This window comes from Seriola aureovittata, chromosome 13, assembly GCF_021018895.1.
Source record: "Seriola aureovittata isolate HTS-2021-v1 ecotype China chromosome 13, ASM2101889v1, whole genome shotgun sequence".
NCBI lineage: Eukaryota > Metazoa > Chordata > Actinopteri > Carangiformes > Carangidae > Seriola > Seriola aureovittata.
The window spans coordinates 17284835-17305295 of NC_079376.1; the positions used below are offsets into that span (position 1 = coordinate 17284835).

Below are 20461 nucleotides of genomic sequence, written 5' to 3' on the forward strand. Positions count from 1 at the left end.
AATGATGGTGGTGGAAATGGGCTTCAATCAGCATTTCATTTTCTCTCATATTAAGCACTTGACTCTTGATCCGCTGATGATGGATATGATTGGCTTGTAATTAAGAGCTCCTGCATCACTCATAACTGGTCTAGCTCTATGGTGTTTACAATGGCTTAAACTCAACTCACAGATTTCCCCTTAAGCTAATACTAGTTAATAATTATTACAACATTTATTTTTTAGTTATTTGCAAGAAAAATACAGTAAACAAACCTCTTAAATGTTTTGAGGTGCTTGTTGTGTGAATACACTCATAGTTTGGCTGGAAAAACCTGGTTTAAACAAGCAACCACCGCATGTTGCCAGATTTTCCCTGAGGGTGTTTTTTGCATGATCTCCCTTTCAAAAATATTTCACAGGCAGCAACGAGAAGAATGTGACAAATGAAATAACACAATGATCAAAAGCTGGATTTACTATAATGATGTTCACAATGGTGTAAACTCACGCAGCCTACTGACATGGAATTTCCCTTCATGTTATACTCTGAATATTACAATTACTGTACATTCATTGGCAAGGAAAACAGTCACATTAGTTCTTACATGCTTTGTTGGCCAAGAGCTAATGTTTGTGCAGCAGTATTACTTTGTGCTGTTATAGTCAGTGCCCACTAGATGGCAGGTCAGTTCCATGCGTGACAGACCTGCCAAAACGAAGCAGCACGTCACCATCATGCTCCACACATATTCAGAAAACCAGATCATTTTCAGACACAAAATATTTTATTTGAAGCACTTAATTCTGACCGATAAACATTATCCAACAGCTTATTTGTTAGCCCACTCCATATGCCATGAACAGGAAGCCTTTAGCGTTGCATTACTTTACTGTCCATCACAGCAGCAGATCCAAAACTACCAAGTCCTTACATAAAAGAATTCACAAAAATACAGATGCCAGCCAGCCAGCCAAAATATCAAAACCACATCCATTTTGTCTGAGTCACATTGACTTGCATGGAGACACTTCTACAAATATTATCAAAAGCAATTTGTTCCAAGAATAAATCAGCATTAGCTTCCATACAAAACTCCCGCTGTGTTATTGCAGCTGCAAACAAGTACTGTGAAATGTCTAAAAGAAGGAAATTTAGAGCAGAATTGGTACTAATGTGCACTGATGCAAGAAGAACATGGTTAATTAGTGTCATAAAACTTCTTCGTTGAAGCAGTGAGGGCCATGACCTGAAATGAAGCACAGTGGTCTCAGTTGATGTTTGACTTTAAAGGGATGGGCCCTCACCAGGGAAGTAACCTGGTAACAGGTGAGCAGGCTGTTACTCTGAAACACAGACAGGGAAGGTGAGATTAAAGCAGCTTCTCTGTGTAATCTGCGGGACTGGGTTAAACCTTCCAGAAAACACCTGTTAGCAGCAAACACGATGCCCTTCCTCCTACAAAAACTACTGCTTTACTTTTTGACTCGACTGGGGTGACGTCTAAAGAATGCTTTTCATTAAGAACTTAATCCACAAAAGATGTGAAAATACACTATATGTAAGTTTGATAGATTTATTATAGCCTGACAGAATTATTATGCATCTTTGGCAAATGTACTAAATGTAGGACCTGTTACAACCGTGAGTAGGCACTATAAGCAAAATAGCATATTCTGAATCTAAAAATAAATGTAGTTCATGTATTGTAGTGTGGAAATGCAGAGTTGCATTGACTGATAAGGTCCCCTGAATTACGATTAGGTACTATGAGTTCCATAACTGCTTAGCCAGGATGAATATTTATGTGGCTTAAAAGCGGATTCAGTAGTTTCTTTTTTTTTTTTACTGATCATAATGTGACAATATTTCACAGGATTAATCGAAGGCGATGCAGGTCAGGGTTTGAGAAATATTGTACTCCTACTCATTTCATAGTTTCTACTAAATAGCACAGCATTACAGCAGACCCACCTGTATATTCTGTTTCATTTGCATAGAACCTGTGTTGCATCGTTCATAAAGCGCACTATAACTGCTTCCATACGGGTTTTTTTCTACAATTTTCAAGAAAACACTTGTTTTTGTTACCAAAGTCACCAGTAAACTAGTTAATATGTTCTAAATAATTTCTATTCTAACTACAAAATTGCACCAAAACGAAACTGAACACAGGAAATACACAAAATGATCCACAGTCACTTTCATCATGTCATCATCTATAGTCAGTTACAAGTATGGTTGCATTCATTCAACACTAAAGAAAAAGTTTTATTTTTAAGGCTTAACCCTGTAGACGCATTAAATTGCCATGCAAATACACACATTCCATTGCAAGCAGGCAATGAGACACTGAGATAGAAAGCTGACATTGAAGAGTGTATATAAGGTTTGCTTATTCCAGTTTTGCTATGACCCATGGAGTGTGTTATTCTGGATCTCTCTCACACACACACACACACACACACACACACACACACACACACACACACACGTGCACACACACACTATGTAACTTTCTCGGGCTTTTCAGGCAAAGTGAGAACAAAAGGGAAAAGAACGCCTTTGGCCTCCAGAGGCGCCCTGAGCGTCTCTTCAACAAAGTAGGCATTCTCCTCCTCCACTACAAACTGGAGAGTCTGGGCTTTGTTCACACAGTAGATGCAGTTCTCGATAACAGCACACCTGAAGGGTAAATGACTTCCAAGCCTCTGTGAAGCGCAATCATGCCACATTTTCACTATGGTGTTGTATTTGAAAACGTTAATGCCCTGCTCACGGTTGACGTCAAAGCGGTAGATGAAGCTTTTGAAAGCCACCATGTCGGTGGACTTCTTCCTGCTGTTGTTGTAGGGGCACTCCTGCCACTCGTCCCTCTTGGGGTCGTACTTAAGAAGGCGGTAGAAGAGGGAGCCGCCTGAAACATAAAGTTCTCCACTGCAGGTGGTGGCTTCGTGGGCCACCGCGAAGGCTCCCTTGGGCAAGGGGGCCACCGTGGTCCAGCGGTCCATGCGAGGGTCATATTTTTCCACTGTAAACAAACACTCCCCTCCAATGGCGTACAAGTAGCCATCCATAGACACAAGCTTTAGCTGGGCACGAGCCTGGTTCAGTGGTCTGACCTCAGCCCAGCGGTTGGTTATGGGGTTGTAACAGAAGACTTTGTCGGAAACCTTGCCCTTGTCCCCGTAGCCCTTTATTCCCCCTGCCACAAACAGGTAATTATACATGGTGCAGATCCCACACCCTTTAGTGTTTATGTCCTCAGGCATCGCAGTCAGAGGTCTCCAGTCATTTGCTGTTTCGTTAAAGTGGTAAATCATATGGTTCTCCTCTAAAGACCCCACCGACAAGGGGCTCTGCGGTCGGCTGCCACAGCGGCTTGGCGGCCGGCTCCCAACTCGATCGAACACATCATTTATCTCTGCGACCATCAGAGTCTTCCTCCCCTCCATTCTCTTCTTCAGGATCAGATCCCTCTCAGACCCAGTCAGACGGCCGTACACAGCGGGGTCTTTGAGGATCTGGAGGAAATTGTCACTCATGAAGCCGTAGGCCGTCTCCTTCAGTTCGCTCAGTCGCTGCTTTTTGGCGATGGTCAGAATCTCGTAGCAGTTCTCTGCACGGATTTGTTCAGACATGGAGTCCATGGCCGCCTGGACAGCACAGGGGATCTGAAGGATTTTAGCGCCCGTGATGACGTCCACAACGTTGTCCTTGCCAACATTCATCTGGGAAGTGTAAACATAGTCTATCAGTGTAGACAAAGTCTTGTAGCTCACTCCCTTCACTTTCAGGATATCTCGTGACAGCCGTGCTTTGAAGTAGTCGCTCTTCTCTGCCAGGACAGACTTGTGAGCGCTGATCGTCTGCCCGCCCACTTCGATGACTAAATCAGGCTCTTTTTTAGCCTGTGGGTTTTCAGCCTCCTGGCTGAGGTTCGATTTTAAGATTGGCCGATCAGTTTCCTGTTTGGCTTGGCTAGACAAGCATACAGAGGAATCTGCACCGTAAGACACTTTAGCTCTGGCGCCGTTGTGGATTTCACTGCTTGTACAATTTTGTTGCATGCCAGCGATGTGATTGGAAACAGTGGAGTCAGTATGAAGAGGGAGATCTAGCGCGCCCTTATCATTGGAGAGGTGGAACTGATCAGCTCTTGAGATGTACGAGCCGTTACCTTTCTGATGATCGATATGATTATTCTCCATCAGTCTTCCATCCAACAGGTATTGTTTCTCAAACACTGGAGGAGGGCTGAAATCCTTGTCATCCTGCAGGAATCCCTTAACATAACCTGGACATAAATTCCCGTCTTTGTCGGGAGGTGTGACAAGGTCAGGGTTCACAGCGTGGAGGATGACATCAGCCTCCACAGTGATGGTCCCTCCGCACTGCCTGCGACCCTCATTCATGCTGATGTGCTCACTGGTGATGGGAGACGGCGTCTTCACCGATCATGCTGAGTGGATAGAAAAACTTGTGACTGTGCTCCTCTCTCTTCACCTACAGGGGGGAAAACAAGGAGAGAATTTAACCAAGACTAAACAGAGGTGGGAGAAATGACTCTTGAGGCTGCAAAGACTTCTTTATTCTCTAAGGGGCGCCATTTCTCTGGTTAAAAACAGCATGGAAACCGTGAAATTTAAAGGAAAATATTACTTTGTTCTGCCATTGCCAACTATGATGTGAAATACATTCCTGTACGTGCCATTATTTCAGTCAATACATTACTTTACTTTATTTATAGAGCGCATTTCATGCACAACATTGAAGCAGCGCAACGTTTTAAGTGCATCTTTGTCTGACCCTTGAAATCTAAGTATTGCCAACATGCAGCTTCTTGAGGCTGTAAAACTGCAAGACCTACTGCAACCATCACCCTGCCTGTCCGTTATTTGTGATAATCTGGAGATATTCCATACGCATGCGCACATGGTGTCGCGCTGATGGGGGGGGGAATTAATCTCTAATATCACGGGCAAAGGGCGGTTGTAATTATATACCGAAAACTGATGTATAACGCATTCCCCGACCTTATCGATCAAACAATGAGAAAACAGTTGATTCAGTCGAGTCATAAAGGAAAAGGAGGTGTTTGACTGTAATCTCAGCCACATTAGAATCTACACAGAAGGATTTCTCTCTATTAGCAGTTTAATGTGACCTACCTGCGTTTCCTCGCTGTGATTCAACAACTCGGCACCAGCAGTTTCCCTGCCAGTCCCTCCACAAAGCTCAGTTACGTAAGGCAGTCGCAATCCTGATGAAGCAGCCAGACTGTGCTCCCCTGGATGACTTTACTTCACCGACAATTTCCAGCTTGTTTATACCTTCCGTTCACCTTTGCTCCAGCGAGTCTCTTGGACTGTTGCTTTCATCCGCTCCTGCGATGAAATCTCCCCGGGCTCCGTGCTGGAGGCGCGGCAGGGGGACGATCAAACAGTCATTTCAGGTCGCACCACCTCCTTCAGATCAGCCGTCGCCAAGTAATTTCCTCCGGTGGAAGCTGAGGAGAGCTGCTGCGCACATCCAGCTTCCTTTCCTCCAGGAAACTAGAGCTGTCCAGCGTGGACAGCAGAGATACTAGCTCTCAGCTGTCAGGACACTGGTTTTTGTTCTTTTCTTCTTCTTCTTTTTTTTTTTCAACAGATGACTACAGTGAGGCGGTTATTATTGATCTAAACCACGCCCCATTCAGTTGGTATTAACCCTACTCTCAACAGCACGAGGCTCCATCTGTTGTCCTCGCGCTGGACGCATCCAAGAGATGCGACATTCCTTTACGCATCATCCCTATCCTGGGTACCACAATGGATGGGTGGAGAGTAGGGGGTGGGGGTTAGGGGGGGACATGGAATGGGATATATGGGAAATCCCTCCCTCCTCTTATGCCTGTACACACATATAGTCTATAGCATATAGCAATCCCAACCAGAAACCTTTTATTTTATCATAAAAGAAATGTGTGACCCTTCATTTAAATAACCCGTATAAAATCCAATGCCTATTGGAATATTACCTTACTACTAGTGTATATTATAATAAAATTAAATGAATGACACTCCATCGCCTTCATATGTATTTTGTATTGCAGTAACGCTTAAGTAGTAAAAATCAATAAATGGTCCATTAGTACACACCACCTGTTTGTGCATGAGAGTTTATCACAATGTCTGTAGAGCTGACTGAACCTTTCCTTGAAATAAATTGCATGTGTGTACTTGAGGCAAGTTTGACACAAAACTTAGCAATGCTCTATGAATGTGAGACACACTTTCCTTCTTGTAGTGATCAAAAACTGTCTGATCAATCTGAGTTCAATGGGAGATACAGTCCGAAACAATCAGGGTGAAGCATAATGTACTGTATGTCTGTGTAGTAAAAGTAATCATGTGATTTGTATGGAAAAGTAACCTTAGAAGTGGAAATGTCATGGGCACGCGTGTCACTCCAGTGACACAAGAAGCATGTGAGACATGTACACTCAAAAGGCATATCCTCAAAAGGGCAGCAGCTGCAGTAGCCGGCGTTTTTATCCAGGGTCTGTAACCTTCCCTCTGCGGAGACTGCGCGTCTTAACAACCGGTCTTCAAATACAAAAATAGAGGGCAGCCACTGCGAGGGCATCACACAACTATCAGCCCTGTGAGATTAGACAGCATTCAGCTGGGAGGTTTTAATGCCAGATTTTCTGAGAACAAAGACTCGCTGAGGACTGATACACACACACACACAAAATGCGTATCTCCATGGAAACCTCAGGGTCAGAGGGAAAACAAAAGATTTCCAGTCACAGAGTTCTCTTGATATGCGAGAAATGGCAACACCCAGCCAAACAAACTGATAACTGGGTTACTTACTGAGACTGAGACTGAGGCGAAGCCATCTTCTACTCCTAGTTAATAAATACAAGTCAGTATTTAGTTACAGAAGTTAAAGATTATCTCAGGTAGATACTAGCAAAAAAAAAAAAAAAATCAGATCAGATAATATTTAGGATCATCCTAGGGTGCTGCGGATTGGAGCATGTGAAAAACTCCAACTTGGAGTCATCTCATCTATTTTTGTTAGAACTGACAATATAGTGAAACATGGTTGCGCAACAGTGGACGTGGGCGTTATAAGAGAGAAAATGTCTTGACCCTCTCTGTTCGGCAGTGGGAGAAATGAGCAGTGAAATCCAGGAAGAGCTGTATCAGGCTCAGTTCCTGCGGCCCCTCAGGCACATTGCTAGTCCCTGCATGTACTGATGGCTGCACACAGTTTGAGTGGAACAGAAGTACAAGGTTACTTTAGAGTCAAGAAAAATAGGCACACTGACACCGTTTCCTCCTTCTTTTATGTCTCAATACTGCCACTTGTTTTGAATATGATAAAAATCAGCACCTTCTCATTATTTTGTTTGGCTTTGAACTTTCCCAAACTGCAGAAAAGCTGCCACGTGGTTGACGTATTCTGGATAAACATGCTCACTAAAGCTCACAGAAATGCATGCATGAAATACACAAGTTTGCTCAATAAAACAATGTTTATGGATTTGTTAAAATATATAACAGACGTACAGACAAAATGTGACAAATGTATAAAGCTTTTTGTCTTTTTTCTTTTAAATATCGTTATGTGAGAAACAAAGATGCATTAGGGAAAAAAAAAAAAAAAAAAAAACCTCTTGTGGTGATAACAACTCTTTCTTCCCTTTATGAATAGAAACCTGGCCAGCCAGGGATTCTCCTCAAGCCTTCTCAAACTAATTCAGTCATTGAAATTTTTTATCCCTTTGCTCTCTTAACAGAATAGTTGGAGCACTGCACAAGCTGGTCCAATAGCAAAATGATCTGATTCCATAGAAACTCTGACCCCTAAACTCCAACACATGTAATCCTGAGTTGTCATACTTCATATTTACAACTCTGGCCTTGACAGATGATCTAAAGTCCGGCAAAAACCTAATCCTAATCTTACAAGAAACGTTTATGTAACAGTTTCAAAGCCCAGTCGTTACCTTACACGCCTTTCAAGCAAGACAATTTTGTTTCTTTTCAACACTGATTTAAATACTGCAGTCCTATACAGTCCACTGGTATGGCACAAACACTGGAGAGTAATGAAATGTATTAACCATGTTACAGAACAACCATCAACTTTGTCAGATGGTGAAATTAAAGACCTTTCATTGTTTCCGACTGAATACATCCTTAACAAGTACAGTATATCCTTTGACTGGTCTGTAGGCTGGTGTTTGCACCATCAAGCATCACGATTGAGTGGTTTTATCGACCCTTCGTTCTTTTATGGTAGGAGACATCATTAGAAACATTGTGGAAATAATGCTTGATGCAGTTCTGGTTTAAATAACACATTTAGTTGTTTTTGATTCATCTCAAATATTCTGTGAAGTGTAACACCAGATCTCCTTGTGTGAATTGTGTGTAGCACTTCTGTTTTAACCTGAAAGAAAGACAGAAAAAAAGGTTAAATCTCACAGGTATGTAATAAAATTTTGTACTTGTAACTGGTAAAATGCTATTTTACTAACCTATCAAGGTGTTTTTAAAGTCACATGTTAAGTAGGGGAATCTGCCAGATCATGATAGTGGAAGTGGTGTCCTCATGGCGAGACTGTTTGGTCTTTTTGTTCACCCTGCGGTGACCCAAACCTCCGGACACCACCAGCAGAGAGCTGACATCCACCTTGCTTGAGCGGCGGCCCCTCTGGTGGTGGGCCGGGTCATGGAGCATGTCATAAAGAGCCCCGTCCTCCGGCCCGTGCTCCAAGGAGCCCTGGGATGGAGCTAGTGAGCCGCAGGATGATGAGGACACGTTGTCCTGGAGAGCCATGGTGGTGCAGCCTGCCTCCCCCAACCACACGCCTCGTCCCTGAGGAGGAGTCAGGGCTGAATCTGAGGGCAGCTGGGTGCTCTCCACATCCTCTGTGTCTGTTGGCTGGACCGAGGTGGGAGGGGTGGAGGAGGGCAGGCCAGAGGGCCGGTTACACACTGCAGCAGCCACAGTGAGGAACTTGACTGGTCCGCAGTGAGCGTGTAAGGACACCATGCCCCGACCTGACAAGTACAGCGAAATAAGTATTCATCCGGTTTGTTTCACACACTGATGTCTGAGAAGTGAAACTAATAACCTGCAACTTTATCTAATGTCTGATTTGCCTCTTTTTTCTGCAAATAACCATATAATATAATTCAGTCTCACTAAGAATCATCATTAGATTAATTATCTATTAACCTTCTTAGTAAAGAGGAAGAGTAAAGCAGTCAAGGATGGGTCTCCTCTAAAGGTCAGCATTACATGGAATTTTATAATGAATCTAATTGATGATCAACAGAGAAAAATTTATTGTTTATGCTTTTGTCAACTAAAAATGCCAAATATTTCCTGATTTTCATTCTAAAATGTGAGGATTTGCTAGTTTCCTCTGTTTGAACACCTGTGGGCAAGACATAGCAGACAATTTCTGTCATGCTGAGGGAAATTGTTAATTAAAATAATGATTAGTTTGGAGCCCTATATGTAAGTACGTTTGAAAATGTGATACAGTGATGTATCAGTGTTACCTGTGACCTTGGGGATCCCCTGCAGTCTGGGGACAGAGAGAGCCACAGTCACCCCCAGGTTGGTCCCTACCAGAAGCAGACCATGACAGACCAGCAGACTGCTCACTGACACTCTTTGGTTCCCTTTGGATAAAAACAAAAGCAGAACACGGGTTTAATCTTACACAGATCAAGTCTCTTTATTAAGTAAATCTGTTGACAATTTTGTTAAAATATAATGTGAAACAGTCAGAGAATGATTCTTTGCAGAGATATCCTCCAACCCTGGGTGATTTAAAGTGTCAGGCGTGAACAGTTGGACCTCACATAGATGCACCGTGCACACTTGTGTCTCCTGGAAAATCAGAAAAGTGCATCGTTAATGGTCCACTTCACTGGGCTTGAATACAGTGTGGTGCGTGGGAGGGAGGGCGGGTTGTATCTGTTTTAGTGAGTAGGGGCATTTCTGCAGCGATGATGTTCAACGGTTATTTGTCTCCGGGGGAACGTAAAGAGGAGCCTGAATAAAAGCTGCTCTTTTCAAGTGTCTGAACACAGAAAAATGCACCATTATGGTCCGCTGTGAGTCAAACAAACAAACACAAAAGTGTTATGTAACAGCATGCTGTAATTAAACAGGGAGCTCTGCCTCTATTGAGAAAGCTTGTGGCAGCTACAAAAGAACAATCTGATCTGACCTTTTATTTTCCTTCCTGGTCAGAGAAATCATTGTGATGCCACTTTGGACTGTAAAAGCTGCTATTGTTAAGTTAACAGCACCTTTCAGCAAGGATGGCAATAAAGTCGTGCTTGCTGACAGTCTGTGTTAGGTGACTTATTATGTGCAATTTGGCTCTCGTGTCAGACCATCCCCTCACGGGAGCTATGTCAGGAATAAGCTATGTAAGAAATGGTATCTAGTCAGACATTTTTATCATCATTTTTTATGATTGTAATAAGAATCTGGGGTTTGGCGAAAAATGTCCTTTCAGTCCTGCTATGTGGGAGGCGAGACTGTCATGAGTCATTACTGCTCTAACAGCTTGACTTGAATTTCCTCCCTCAAAGTAATCCTCTTGGGCTTTAGGAAAAATTACTGCCAGTCTCTCTGCCTGACCCCCCTCACTAGAGCTGACCCCTTGCATGGGGCACACACACGACATACTGCCACACTTCCAGGAATCCTGCCAGATAGGCAGGCAGGTACAGTGGAAGACACGGCTCTGCGTCTTGCCCACATGTGCTTCTAATGAGGGCCCAGGGTGAGCAGAAACACACAGACTGCTGGTCGGGGACCTTGCTCAACTTCCTCCTTTCATAATATTTGGAGTTCCCCACCCAGAGGGTGAACTAAAATAAACCCAAAGTGAGCATCAACATGGCCCAGCTCTGGCCCTGATCCTATACTAGAGCACCACTTTGATCTGCACTTAGTCCTGACAACCACCAGCAGGAGGGAGGAGCAAATCCCAAACATTACAATAATACGCTGTATCAGCCATTCAATCGGTGTAGAAATAAGTCAGATCAGCACAATGTGAATTATCATGGTTTCAGTCTCTATACCTGGAAGTCATACCCTCATTCTATATTACTCCCACTGTAAAGATAATGGAAGTGTTCTAGGGCCTAAATTCACATTTTATCTCAACAGATTTAAATTTTGTTCACTCAATGATAAAAACACAAATTTTATCAGTTGCATCATCGAGTGAGCAAAGTTTAGGGTGCTGTATTTGCTCGCTCGCGGCTCTGTGCTTAGGTATGCTTTGAGCTAAATACACACATACACTAGCATGTCAACAAGCTCACATTGATGATGTTAAAATGCAGATGTTTTACTGGCATAATATTTACTGTGCTCACCAGTTAGTGTATCATGTTAGCATGCTAACATTTATTGATTATATGAGCAGAGGATCAAAGTGAATATAGCAAATTGTGAGGGGGGAAAAAGAATGTCTGTACCAAATTTCTTGGGAATCCAGCAAATAGTTTTCAAGACACGACTGAAAAACAAAATGTGATCCTCATAGGGGAGTCAGGCCAAAGGTCATGAATGCTTGTATACAATTTCATAGAAATCTATCCAGTAGCTGTAGAAATATTTCAGTCTGGATCAAAGTGGCGGACCACGCTGTTTAAAAAAAAGCTAAATACTAAATACCATAAGCTTTTTCCAAGAAGACATCAAATTTCAGACAAGTTTTGACTGGAGCTACTTCACAGTGCAGCTACAGCATGTTATCCGTTCCTACCCTGTTGAGTCAGTGCTTGGGTCAGTGCTTGGGTCGCTGAGGGAGTGGATGTTCATTCAGGAATAAGTGTGTTATTCATGTCGGGAGGTGTGCAACAACTGTGGCCTACAAACAAAGAAAAGCTGGAGGTGTTATTTACTGACCCCCCCTGATGTTTGTCTGCCATTAGACCATGCATGGCTGCCTATTTAGGTCACAGAGCAGCAGACAAAGGCAGACACAGCAGCCAGGCAGTCAGCCACTGTCCTCTGAGACATCATCACAGTACAGTTTGCTTTGATGGAGGCCCACTGCCTTTTGAAGTGCTTATTAAGAACTTTTTAAGATATTCCCTCTTTTATTACATTTTAAATTTATTTACAGTTTACACATTGATTTGCCTCTACTTTCCCTTTAAAGTGAGTATTGTAGGACTGTTTTACAGCTTCTGTTCTTGGCCTGATGTAGATTCTTTATCCTACTTTACTTTAGGAAAAGAGATTCAGTGGGCCCACCCTCGTCCCACAGGATGAATATAGAATAAAATAAATCCAAAGTCCAATCAGAAGATCCACAGTTCAGTTCTGGGAATATAAAGAAAAAGTAGTCTGTTTTAACTGCAGGAATTATCATCCAATCAGCTACTGATACCACTAAATTACTCTACAATATGAACTGCATAGGATTCTTTAATAAGCACCAGCTATGAGTTACAGTGGTAATGATGGCTATTACAGCATATTAACCCACTGTGTGTTTAGTGCTTGGAAAAGCAACTCCTCTCTCCAAAGAAGGGAGTTAGCAGAATTGTTCCAACATGCTTGAACATGAGAAGGATAACTCCACCTAGAGCACCACCTGCATTTAACACTGTACCATTCACAGAGGCATTCACACTGAAGAAAACGCCCCATGTTCGCCTCTCTTGTGGTGATATTGTTCACTGGGTCAATCCTGAGCCTGATTGTGTTCTGCAGACAAGCCAAGATTGCATTAGGGTCTGTAATGTAATCGTCCTTTATAATAATATGGACTTCCTGTTATTTTCTTCCCATTTACTGATATTATTTCTGGCTTGTGTCTCAGTAAATAAGAATTAATGGAGCAAAGAACTGTGGATGAAAGACCTGTCACTCTTTGCCTCTCACTCATCGATTACAGTTGGTCCCTCCTGTCCAAACAGTTTGGCTGGCAATTCCAATTACATCAGTTTGTGCAGAAACAGCACATTTTTTGGTCTCATTCTGTTCCCCAGCAGCGGCCAGCAGCAATAAATGCCACTGTGGAACACTATGGAAAACTACAGCTCAAAACACATGGAAAGCAGAGTAGCAGACAGGTGGATTTAATGCAACTGTATTTAAAATTTGCAAATCACAACCTTGTTGGTGGTTCAAACTGGATAAAAAAATGTTTGATTTCCATGCTGACTGACAGTCCAGGGACCCAGTACAGTTATCAGCGGAAGTGAGCTGTTAATGGCGAGGCCCGGAGGATGAAAGCTTTCATGTGTGGTGCTCTGCCCCAGAACCAGCTTCCTCTGCGGCTGCATGGATCCTATTAGTCAATATGGGCACTGAGGTCCCAAAGAAGGCTGTTTTTATCATTCACATCTGTCTGACAAAGAGGCCTTCCACTTAACTCTAAACACTGGGCATCAGAGAGAGATTCTTCCACAATATCAAGACACTCCAGATACTCCAAGCAGTTGGTTATTGCTTACATTTTTGCTTGCAATTAGAAATTTCCTTAAAGAAACTTAAAGGATTGTAAATTCAGAGCAGCCAGTACTGTTCATAAATCTGTTTTCTCTACACTCCAAAGCGTGACAATGCAGAAATGCTGTTAAACATTGTGGCACAGTGAATAACTTGTAGCCATGGATACAAAAAGCTGCGAGTGAATGGTTCTTTGTTATAGTTTGTTTTTAACCCCTTCACAGCAGTGGAGTTTGTCTTCATAGCTGCTCCGGCACCTAAGTGACATTTAAACCATCTCTGAAAACCTGATTACACTGATGAATAAATGTTGCTTTAAGTGGGAGAAGAGCCAGATGAAAAGAGCTACTATGCTTTAGCAGATTTTACACAACTTTCACACATCCCCTCATGGCATTTTGTAGCTAAATACTCCTGATGTTATTACTACCTTATGGCAACAATAGAGAAATCCTTCTGAAGACTAAATGTGCACACATGCCAGGCTAATCGCAGCACTGCTAATGATGCTGAAGATGAGATAGCACAGAACAACTACAGGTTGGTCATTAACTGAAGACCACAACACCCATACAGATTAAATCACAACACAAAACAGAACTCAGATCAAAACCTCATTGAAGTATCAAAATATTGTATATTCCAGTTTAAAGAGGAAGGAAAGGAGTGGACTGCCAAAAATAATTTATATGAAACTTCAAGACAACATCAGAAAGAATACTTCAGGAAATGCATGCCAGACCGCAGCTGTCTGCATTACTCAGCATGGAGGAAAAAGAGACTGAAAGCAGGAGTGATTGGATTGCACAAATCCAGACTTCATAACAACAGAAGCAATCTCCTCTCAATAACCAAACAAACAAAAAAATACAGTCATCATTTTAGGCTGTTTGTTTTTGGGTCAAGCTGATGTAACACGACAGATTACAAGATCCAAAGCTACAGGGTGCTCTGATGACTTCACCCAAGGACGGCTGACACAATAACAGTCATTTGATTTGATCCGAACATCCTCAGCGACAAGGTTTGGCTTAAACACACATGGCAACATATCAGGAAACTGTCCCGGTTTCACATCCCACTAAATACAGTATGATCTATTGCCACAGTAACAAAACCAGCCTCAAAGCTAAAGGACATGTGCAGGAACTGAAAGCAGTATTGTTGTGTGATACAATACATGACCTTGATTTTTGGCATGTACTGTGTGAATTCTTCCTCTAAAACAAATATTTACCCTCCGGAATAAAACTCATCTGGATTCAAATGGTCTGTGAGCTATGGCTCATTTGGCTTGCCTCCGCCTGACACTGTTCTGCAGATGTTACAACCTGTTAATGACAGGTTTACATCTGCGGTGCATTACACAATCAGGGATCAAGGGTGAGCCACTATGGTGGGATGAAGTAAGTAAAGTGCCTTTCAAAGCAGCATTACTGCACTCACTGGTAATGCTACACTAGATCTGCAGAAGGGAAAAACAACCCTAAGGAACTCCTACACCAAGAGATATTTAAGTTAACCCAAATTACATTAAAAAAAAGCTTGCCATCATTACATTTTGATCAATTGAGGTTACTTGTTAGTGGAAAAGGTGTTTATTTATACTTCTGAAGTGATTCATTTCTTTGTGTAGTTATGTACTCAAAACAAACTCTTGGTCTCTGATGTTTCATGCGGCTGAGGAATGTTATTTTATGCTGAACTCCACTAGTAGCTCAGCTGCGAATATGTCTATATATATATAATATATCAATCTGATGTCATAATTCTGTCTATGTTTTGTCAGTTATTAAAACAGATGTACCGTTATTTATTTATGTTCAACTTAGGGCTGGATTTTCCCTTTAGAAAGTGCTCTTTAGAAAGAGTTAAAATTACTTGAGGAGGTTTTTTTTTTCAACACTATGAATAGAGGCAAAATGAGAGGGTCCAAATCAAGTGTTTAGAATAAGGGAGCCTTTGAAAGAGGACGAGAGCGTGACAGACCTGCCATAACAAGAGCTGCCTGGATGAGCACCTACACTGATGTCAGCTAATTACTGACAGGAACCAAGTAAGACAGCACTTTGAAAACATGAAGTCATGGGACCTGCAACACCAACCACGCAAATAGGGTTGTATTTGAATAACTGTAGTTGACTAGATGATCACAAGATCGGATATCAAAAGAGAGAACGACCATGCTTTGCTGTTCATTGTCAGACAGTTTGAAACTCACAAAAAGGTTTAAGTCTCCATGAAGCATACAGATCACATTACTGACGGACACTCAACGGAAGGCAAAGAGAATTGAGAGTGATGGCGGTGGGTGAATTGATGAAGGTGGTTAAGACCACAGAATCAATATTACTGAGTCTTAAACCACAAGGTTGTATGCAGACCAAGGACTTCTACAAGGTGAGAAAACCTCTATGTTTTCAAATAAGTCACTGTGTGGAATGAATCATAACAGACAATCAAAGTAATAGCATCAGCAGTTTAAACAGGAAGATGTTGCCATGCCAATGCTGCCTCCTACAGGCAAAAAATTAACAGCTACTGGAATTGTTAAATTAGCACCACCTGCAGGCAATGGGTGTTATACCTATATTTTCTTTCTTTGATACCTACTGTGCATGTGTTTTGTTATTTAACATTTTAAACCTGTCGTTTTGGTGACTTTTGAGATGGAATTATGGAATCCTAACCAGATTTTATTTGTTGAAAATGTGAAAATAAAATGTTGGGGATCGGATGCAGAGGCCAAAATAAGAACAGTAAAAAAAAAAAAAGGGATGTAGGTTAACTGTAGTCTGTCTTTGGTGGTGAATATTTCTAACCATGAAAGAAATGTAAATTAAATAATTTTACATAATATTCACTTACAATTCTTTTATTTGAGCATTTAAATCAGATATCAAATCGGACTGGTAATTTGTCTGTCTCAAAATGAAAATGATGCTTACCAGGCAGTGTATTGTGGACAGGTGTAGCAATGTTAATGTCCTGCAGGTGCTCCAGGGTCTCTGTGTGGAAAAGGCGGAGTGTGGAACCAGAGCTGAAGGCGATCCAGATTCCGACACCGGCCACCACCATGTGGGACACCACCATGCCCTCTTCCTGGTGGGCCTCCAGCTGCCTCTGCAAGGGGAAGACAGGGCAGGGTGACAGGACTTAAGCATCACATACTGCACATTCACAATACAGAATTTCATTTCAGAATTTTATGACTGAAGACATCAGAATATTTTTAATACCTACTGGTGCATAGAACAGTATGTAGAACCTACAGGATCTCCGTTATAAGTTATGTCATTCTCATTAGCATTTGCATTAGCTTAAACACGTTTTCAAATCAGTTGCAAGAATGTGCAAAATCTGACAGAAAATGTCCCTTTGCAAGAGAATACAACGAGTTTTTGCACCAACAGCACACAATACTATTATATTAGTAACGTTTTAAGCTCAGTCTAAATGTTCCAGAGGCTACAGGGAGAATGTTTGGCTGTCCCATGTTGGCTGTGTGTGACTACAAACTAGAGAAATATTTGAAAAACCTAAGAGACCAATCAACCCACAGAAAATCTGTCTCAGTCTGTTTAGACTGCAGCAGCTCACGCATTGTTAGTGGCTGTTATGTCTAGGACCCTGTGATTATGCTTTACGATCGAAAATGAAGAATCACATTTCCACAATGGGCAACATAGAATATGATACAATTAGGTTTTTTTCGGGCAACTTGCACCAAAGATGTTTATTCAGAGGTGATGTCAATATTTCTGAAGATAATAAGACTGTCAGTTGTAGTCAAAACAAGAAGCACAAGGAGGGTAGTACTAGTATTCAATAAATCTCATATCAAATCAATTTCATAAACTTTTCTTAACTCTAGGTTTTCCCTTCATCCAGTAGTTTAAATTAGAATAGTTTCAAATATATGCAGAGTGCAAGTTTGCATTTGGTGCATGGGAAACCAATTACTAGGCTTTTTCCATCTCCACGAGTTACATAATCTCACCACACATTGCTTGACGTGTAGGTGGAGTTATATTTGGCTAAGGAGAGTTCATTCACAAGTGTCGCAGTACAGTGTGCTGATAAAATGTGGCAATGAAGAAGCAAGAAAAATAAAGGTAATATCTTTTCTTTTTGATAAGTGTAAACCTTGTAATTTATATTTGATCTACCTTTGATTAAAATGATTAAGTTCTTATCGAAGTATCCAGTTTCTTTGTACCCGTTTCACCATGCTTTCCTCTCTGGCTCAGTCTGTCTCATCCGCCTGACTTTCAGTCAACACTGAGGACTAACTGTAAGTCTTCAGTGAGGAAAAGAGAGCGAGACAGGCAGGTGGTCCGACATAATGAGCTTAATGAGGCTAAACAGATTATGAGTGAGTGCATGTTAGAGGAACGTTACTATTCCTAGAGCCATGGCAGGTGCTTCCATTCCTTAAACCAGGTCAGACACACACACAGGGAATACCATCCATATTCCAGGATATGGAAAAAGGAACACTGGGAAGAGAAATGAGGCTCCCTCATCTACTAGATATCCTTTATACCTTTAGTGACCATATTTCACATGTGCACCTTCTAGCGAAATATTCAAATAAACATGCGTATCCACACTCAAGATACTTTTCACAGAAGCCTTGACTGTTTCCCCTCACTTTCCTTGTGATGTTTCACTTCTCACATCTCCCTCTCTTTACTGAATTGCATATACTCTGGAAGCAGTCCTCAAATACTCATACGTTCAAGTAAACAAAACAGCTTTTCCAAACTATGTTTGTGCTTTTTCTTCTCCTCCATTCTCTAAAGAGACACAGATGTTCCCACAGACTTGAACAGATAGGACGATGATTAACATGCTAATCATCTTTTTCACTAGTGCTTGTTTCCTGCATGATTTACACAGGCAGACTGGGACAGATACACAGATAAAAAGACATGTAGCGACGGTTATTTACAGCACACGCATGCACACGCGCACGCACACAGACACAGCTCTGTTTATAATGTAGACATGGTATGTAATAACAGTTATAACAGTATCAGAGCTAGGTTTTATACCTCCACAGAATGTGTGTGGGTGCTGATGATGAAGACCTGTCCACCTGATGAAGCCCACAGGTGTTCCTCCACTGCCAGCATGGCCTTGACTGGGAGGACTCCCAGTTTCAGCACCTTGGGCTTGTCACAGTTCCACAAACCATCTGTCAGAACAAATACAATGTTGGCAGCTCAGTACTCAAATAAAACAATGATAAAATACCCTCTGAAAAAACGCACTTTGTATGCAAACACTGAGTAAATATATATTCAGTAATGATCTGGAATAAGTTGCAGTAAAAATACATATGACGAAATATAAGTGACAACGAACCAAGCAGCACAGTACATCTCTTCTGTTAGTATTATTGCATTCTCTGTTGCAGTGTGAACCCCTAGCAATTAATTCATGTAATAGTTGGTTGGTTCATTGAAGTCACTCTAGCAGTCACTTGGTCTTTATAAATGCCATCTGTAAAGATCATCTGCATTTATAACTCTTCTAATGCTGGTGGAGTGGCCATTGATGGTTTCCACAGCCTTCACTATGAATATAGATGGGCTGTGAGGCTTTAGTCAGAGCTGAGCTCGATCCCACACGCACCTCCTACACACTCTGTTATACATGTGCCTGGGCACCTACTGTGCCAGCTCTGCTGAAATGAAACATCACATGCAGCGTCTTTATAAATATCAACACATTACATTTCTGCAACCATTATATCCGCCGGTTTAGATTTCAATCAATATTGTCATAAAAGGAGAGGATATGTAAGTTTGTTGGACAGAAAAAAGTGCTATATTTGAAATACAGAAAAAAAAAAAAAAAATGACACTTTTACTGATGCATGTTCCTGATACTTACTTTGAGCTAGAAGGGCCCTGTGTGGAATACGAAGTTCATTTCCTGCAGATACCACATTCCCTTAGCTAATCTAGGCCAGGAAGTGAATGAGGCCTCACCAATAGTGTTTGTTTAAGAGAAGGCACAAAGGCGGCTATTGAAGGGAGAGGTGCCACGCAGGGAGAGATGTTCTTTCAGAGGTACAGTAATGACTGGGGAAGTAGAGGTAATCTCCCAATAAAGGAGCTAAGTGGGATTAGCATTCCAGCAGTCCTCTGTGTATATTATTGTAATAATCATACTGTGTAGGTGAATGCACATGACGAAAATAAAAGAGAAAATAAAAAAGGGAAGGAAAGGGAAAAAAATAACAGGAATGCCAACTTGGAGTCTTATGTAAGTGGTCTCTACTGTAGTGAGTCTGCCCACATCTCTCACTTCTCAAACTGTAGCATTCCTTCATGTCAGTGTCAGCAGCAACAGACCTCTCATCCCAGTGTGTGTGTGTATGTGCATAAACAGTAGCACATGAACCAGGCAGTGAAAGCCCATTAAACAAGCCCATTAATTTTCTTATTTTGACGACACTGCAACAAACAAACAACAACAGGAAAAAGTGGAGGCATGATGCAGAACGGCAGAATAGAGTTTATGGTCTGACTGCCTATCTATGACGTGTGACCTTTGCCGAATCATTGCCTCCTTCTTTCTCCATCTCTCACGGAGGAAATAGCAAGCATGGCAGAATGAGGCTGACTGTCCAGCTTCAGACACACTGCATCAACAACGGAGTAACATTTCTATGCAGGATTACTCAGCACTCAAGGCTTTAAAGACAGAGCCACATTGTGGTCTGTTCAGAGTGTTTTTGATGTCTCCTCACTGCTCGCTGTTAGGGTCCACTTTGATCAGATGACAGTGTAGCGTCAAATGATATAAGCTGATCATTCCCCCTAGTTCTGCTGGCTTTCTTCTCTGCTATGTAAACCGCCGGTCCGCTTTAAATGCAAATGGAGTACAGGCAGAGTCAGTCACTGTGACAAAGTACTTGAGCAGCATTACAACAGGCATGCAGGGTAGAGTTTCCCTACCAAA

At 41.9% G+C, this 20461-nt stretch overlaps 2 protein-coding genes across 4 annotated transcripts in view; both read right to left on the reverse strand.

Moving 5' to 3' along the window:
• Positions 1–745: 745 nt before the first annotated feature.
• Positions 746–6217, reverse strand: LOC130179899 (kelch repeat and BTB domain-containing protein 11). Its single transcript, XM_056393033.1, has 2 exons — positions 5152–6217; positions 746–4486 (listed from the first exon to the last, which is right to left on the reverse strand). Exon 2 carries the CDS (start codon positions 4393–4395, stop codon positions 2488–2490), a length of 1908 nt encoding a protein of 635 aa, XP_056249008.1. The 5' UTR covers positions 4396–4486; positions 5152–6217; the 3' UTR covers positions 746–2487.
• A 1391-nt stretch (positions 6218–7608) lies between these two features.
• Positions 7609–20461, reverse strand: part of arhgef10 (Rho guanine nucleotide exchange factor (GEF) 10) — a 49457-nt gene continuing 36604 nt past the window's right edge. For all 3 annotated transcript variants that reach the window (XM_056393031.1, XM_056393032.1, XM_056393029.1), the window contains 5 exons: positions 18544–18686; positions 16435–16609; positions 9553–9675; positions 8520–9045; positions 7609–8431 (listed from right to left, as the gene is read on the reverse strand). In XM_056393031.1, coding sequence (XP_056249006.1) covers positions 8540–9045; positions 9553–9675; positions 16435–16609; positions 18544–18686 — 947 coding nt within the window. In that variant the 3' untranslated portion in view covers positions 7609–8431; positions 8520–8539. The remainder of the gene's footprint in view (positions 8432–8519; positions 9046–9552; positions 9676–16434; positions 16610–18543; positions 18687–20461) is intronic.